Source organism: Montipora capricornis, chromosome 10 (assembly GCF_036669925.1).
Source record: "Montipora capricornis isolate CH-2021 chromosome 10, ASM3666992v2, whole genome shotgun sequence".
Lineage (NCBI taxonomy): Eukaryota > Metazoa > Cnidaria > Anthozoa > Scleractinia > Acroporidae > Montipora > Montipora capricornis.
This window is the reverse complement of record NC_090892.1, coordinates 58,928,873-58,933,872: the sequence shown is the minus strand read 5'-3', so window position 1 is coordinate 58,933,872 and position 5,000 is coordinate 58,928,873. Positions and strand designations below refer to the sequence as shown.

Genomic DNA, 5,000 nt, shown 5'->3' with positions numbered 1-5,000 from the left:
GAGAGAAAAATCTTGGGATTACTTATTAATTAATGTTGTACATGGAAAACTTTTGAGATAACTTATAGTAATTAAGCAGACTAAGGTAATGCACGAGTACTTCTCAAAAAATTCTACCATCAATGCTGAACTCTCATTTGCTTAAGTAGATAAGTGCCAATTATTAGGTAGGGAGACCACAACCGCCTAACCAATTACAGTGGATCCCTCGTTAATGAGAAATAATAACTGAAGCTACTGATGTATAAACATAGACCTAGTATTTCACCTCTAGCCTCAGCTCCTGCTTTTCCCCGAATAGATTTTCAGTTCTCCTCCACTGGAGAGGATTTCTGTTCACTCTCTACCCCTTGCCACTGGGCTCTTTCTGCTTCTTGAAACATTGCTTCTAGGTTTTTTTATTTGTTTGTTTTGTTTTGTGTTTTTACTCCGACCGACAGACCCAACATCAAACGGAGAAAAAAAAACAACGAGAACGGTCTAATCGAAACAAGAGAGGATTGATCACTCTCCTCTTTTCTCGGAAATGTGATTAAGTAAGCGTTTTTGTGTGTGCAATTTCCGCCTTGACTTATGGAGAACGAATGCGAAATTTGACGCAACATTTTTCTGTGATAATTTCCGCATGTTCAAAGCTATTTAGAAACCTTCATCTCCTCACTGCTTCGGTCTGCCCTGCTCGCTCTTCGAGCTAACCTGCACTTATCGCTGCTAACTTAAAAACACAAAGCTCGAACTGTCGCGTTACCTATAAGGGCATCGCAGTCAGGTCACGAGACAGAATCTCGCTGATGCCACTCGAATTTCTCTGGTGTCTATGAGAGAAAATTGCTTAAGTAGATAAGTGCCAAGATCACTTCTCCATTTAATTTATAAACTTCACTTCAAAAATACAATCACTTTTAATTAAAACGCAGTTTTCATGACTTATTGTAATTGTTTTTTTCCACCAGGCCATTTCTTGTATGGCCATGTTCTGCATACAGCTGTCGTTTCAGACGAATTTCAATGTCATCTAAAATGCCTGGAATCTAGCAAATGCAAGTCATTTAACGTTCATCCTGCGGAATCAGGTGGCAGTGGACGAATTTTCCAGTTGAATAATGAAACAAGAGAAACGAAGCCAAGTGATTTTAAGAAGAAGAAAGGATCACACTACTATGTCCCAGTAAAAGTTGGATGAAGTTATTGTTTTATTTTAATGCAACGCAAGGGTTGAAGATTGCAAATTATTAATATTTATCGAATTCTTTGGTGCATTTCGACCGTCGCCATTTTCATGAAATTTTTCTCGTTTTAGATTTCCTGTGTTGATGTTTCTACGCATAAAAGCTGGCACCAAAAAAGTAAGTGCAACCACGACCAAACCCGTACGTCGAAGGGCTAATTAGAAATTAGCTCACTCGTTATAAGCCAGCGGACACTGGATCATTAATTTGTCACTAGCCGTTATTGCATCATTTTTCTTACGAGTTTGTGAAGTTGAGCTAACGATTAACTGAACTAACTTTATTTCAGCAAAACGAGGACCCAATCCTAATAATCCCGCCTTTTCGTGTACGGACATACTAGACGCTGGCGATTCTGAAGGAGACGGGTATTACTGGATTGACCCAGGAAAGAGTGGAAACCCCTTAAAAGCCTTCTGCGACATGACCACCTATGGAAGTGAGATTAAGATGCTCATTTAACGGCCCTTTTGAAGTCCCAAAAATGAGAGATAATGAACCCATGACACAATTTGTCATATTGCATAATTACTTACACCAATCTGATGGAATTTCCTAAAACTGACAATGCTAACACTTAACAATTTACTACTAGTAATTATTTCTACTTATTACTTGGTTACTATTCATCACTATAAAAAATACCCTTGTTGAACTGTCTGCTAATTAGAAATTAGCTCACTCTTTATAAGCCAGCGGTCACGGGATCATTAATTTGTCACTAGCCGTTATTGCATCATTTTTCTTACGAGTTTGTGAAGTTAAGCTAACTCTTACTGAACTAACTTTATTTCAGCAAAACGAGGAGCTAATCCTAATCATCCCGCCTTTTCGTGTATGGACATACTAGACGCTGGCGATTCTGAAGGAGACGGGTATTACTGGATGACCCAGAAAAGAGTGGAAACCCCTTAAAAGTCTTCTGCGACATGACCACCTATGGAGGTGATATTAAGATGCTCATTTAACGGCCTTTTTGAAGTCACAAAAATGAGAGATCATGAACTCATGACACAATTTGTCATATTGCATAATTATTTACACCAATCTGATGGAATTTCCTAAAACTGACAATGCTAACACGTAACGATTTACTACTATTAATTATTTCTATTTATTACTTTGTTACTATTCATCACTACAAAAAATGCCGTTGTTGAACTGTCTGTTTTTATTTTGTCGCTGACCTTAAACTGTTTGCTGTTGATTACTTCCAGGAGGCTGGTTACTTATCTCCAGTATTGTGTCACAGACAACAAGTCCTCCCTTTAAAGTGCCATCAAATAACTCCTATCGTGGCATCGCAAGCGGTCAGATGGTCCTCAGTAAAACAGCCATGGCTCAGTTACGGGCGATTTTGCCATTCACTCAACTGCGATTCCACTGCAGGAAGCAAAAGGGACGAACGTTCCACGTGTCAACTGCCGCTAATAGCTCTGGCGAAGCTGTAGTCAAGTATTTCGTTGGTCAGACGGATGTCCAACCAAGCGCTTGTCAGTCGTTTGTCAGAATGGAAGACGACAACTCCAAGTTGGCGCAACTTTGTAACAAATGGGGAAGAGAAGGTCCGCGGTATGAAGTTGGCAAATGGGGGCACAATCGAATTGAAGACAGGTTATACTACTACCCCATCTGTACTTCTCATACTTATTATTAGCTGATTCGGGATTCTCTTCGGTTATGTGATGATAACCTATCTACCAGTTCCTTAACCACCGGTGACTTCTGGAAAATCTTTGTCCGTTGAAAGGCATATTCTTACTAATGAGAGCGTTAGAAAGGTTTGAACCCAGGAGTCATATCATGTCTTTAGTAAGCGGCAACGTACGATCGTCCGTGTATTCACAGGGTTCAGCTGAACCATGGCTCAGTTACGGGCGATTTTGCCATTCACTCAGGCAGCGTTTACACGAACGCGGTTTCACATCGACACGGTTTCATGACTTCGAAACGGCGTCAAAATCGATGCGATTTGGAAGTGTTTACGCGGAACCTTTTTCGCCAGAAAATCCAAGTCGTGATGGTATAAGCGAGCGCTTTACGTGCACTACGTGCTAAATTCACTATTTTGCATTGAACAATGCGAATTTCGCGCCAAAATAGTAACCGTATCGAAATCGACGCGGTTTCGCTGTTTACATGAAAGATGAAACCACATCGTTTCAGTTAAAGAGGTTCTACTTTTGGCAGCAGTTTCAAATTGACATAGTTTCGGCAACAGTCTCGATCGGTGTCGTGTAAACAGAAGGTGTAACCGTATCAAAATGAAACCGTGTTCGTGTAAACACTGCCTCAACTGCGATTGCAATGCAGGAAACAAAAGGGAAGGACCTTGCACTTATCAACTGCCGCTAATAGCTCTGGCAAAGCTGTAGTCAATTTCGTTGGTCAGACGGATGTCCAACCAAGCGCCTATCAGTCGTTTGTCAAAATGGAAGACGACAACTCCAAGTTGGCGCAACTTTGTAACAAATGGGGATTAGAAGGTCTGCGGTATGAAGTGGGCAAATGGGGGCACAATGGAATTGAAGACAGGGGTTAAACATCTACCCCGTCTTTGCCTTTGGTACTTATCACTGGGTACTTGATGGCTCAAATCAGTTGTGCGATGATTTACATCCTGGCAATTCTGGTCACCTTGCCTTGACCCCTGGTGATGACTTTTGGAAAATATTTGTCCGTTAAAACGCTTGTCCTTGATGGTCGGAGCATCTTGTCGTTATGCCATGTACAATTTGAGCCTTCATACCGTTGTTTGGATAGATGATGTTCGCAGTTCATTTGTTTTTGTTGTGTTTCTTGCTTTGCTTTGTACATCTTTTACACATACATATTTTGTTTACACTTTAAGGAGACCGTCAGGTAGCAAAGGCTAATCTAGGCCGGTATGCTTTAGATAAGTAAATTACAAGTCGTCGATTTATTTATTTGATTAGTTATTTATTTTATAACGTAAAAACGTTGTTTAACTTTTATAAAAGTGTATTCATGCTATACAAAGTAGTTGAACTATAATAAGCTTAAGCTATAAACTAATACTATCTATTATAGATTTTGTAATAAAAACTAACGATAAAAAGTCACGACGTTTCGACCCCTCGGAGGTCATTTTCAAGTGAGAATAAAAGTTTTAAGAATTAGCATAAATATGTAAAAACTAGATAAAAATGCGGCGAACGCCGAAATGTGATAAAAATATGTACAAAAGTGTAAAAAGTGCTAAAGATATATGGAGTAATGAACGGTAGCTAGAGGAAAACAATAGACAAAAAATAGACAAAAAAATAGACAAAAAATAATTAATTACAAGAACTGTTCTAAACAAATAATTTGGCGCGGATAGAGTCACACTGTTTGTTTAGCGATGGTTTCAGTTCTTTTATAAAAAACATTTAAAAAACAAGACAATCAAACTTGTTCTGGCACTTTCTCAGGATTCTAAAACTCTTTGCGATGTTGTTAGGTTCCAATGCATGTTTCTCTCTCAGATGGTCGCCGATGGTTGCCCCTTTGTGCTCTTCAATGCGCTGGTGAAGGTGCCGGCAGGTATATTACAGTTCTTGTAATTAATTATTTTTTGTCTATTTTTTTGTTTATTTTTTGTCTATTGTTTTCCTCTAGCTACCGTTCATTACTCCATATATCTTTAGCACTTTTTACACTTTTGTACATATTTTTATCACATTTCGGCGTTCGCCGCATTTTTATCTAGTTTTTACATATTTATGCTAATTATTAAAACTTTTATTCTCACTTGAAAATGACCTCCGA

The 5,000-nt window shown here is 39.0% G+C and overlaps 1 protein-coding gene across 1 annotated transcript in view; it reads left to right on the top strand.

Moving 5' to 3' along the window:
* LOC138021086 (uncharacterized) overlaps nucleotides 1-2,886 on the top strand; it is a 6,160-nt gene extending 3,274 nt beyond the window's left edge. Inside the window, exons 3-5 of the mRNA XM_068867957.1 lie at nucleotides 954-1,127; nucleotides 1,519-1,668; nucleotides 2,447-2,886. Of these exons, the coding sequence (XP_068724058.1) occupies nucleotides 954-1,127; nucleotides 1,519-1,668; nucleotides 2,447-2,886 (764 nt within the window). The remainder of the gene's footprint in view (nucleotides 1-953; nucleotides 1,128-1,518; nucleotides 1,669-2,446) is intronic.
* Nucleotides 2,887-5,000: the final 2,114 nt, after the last annotated feature.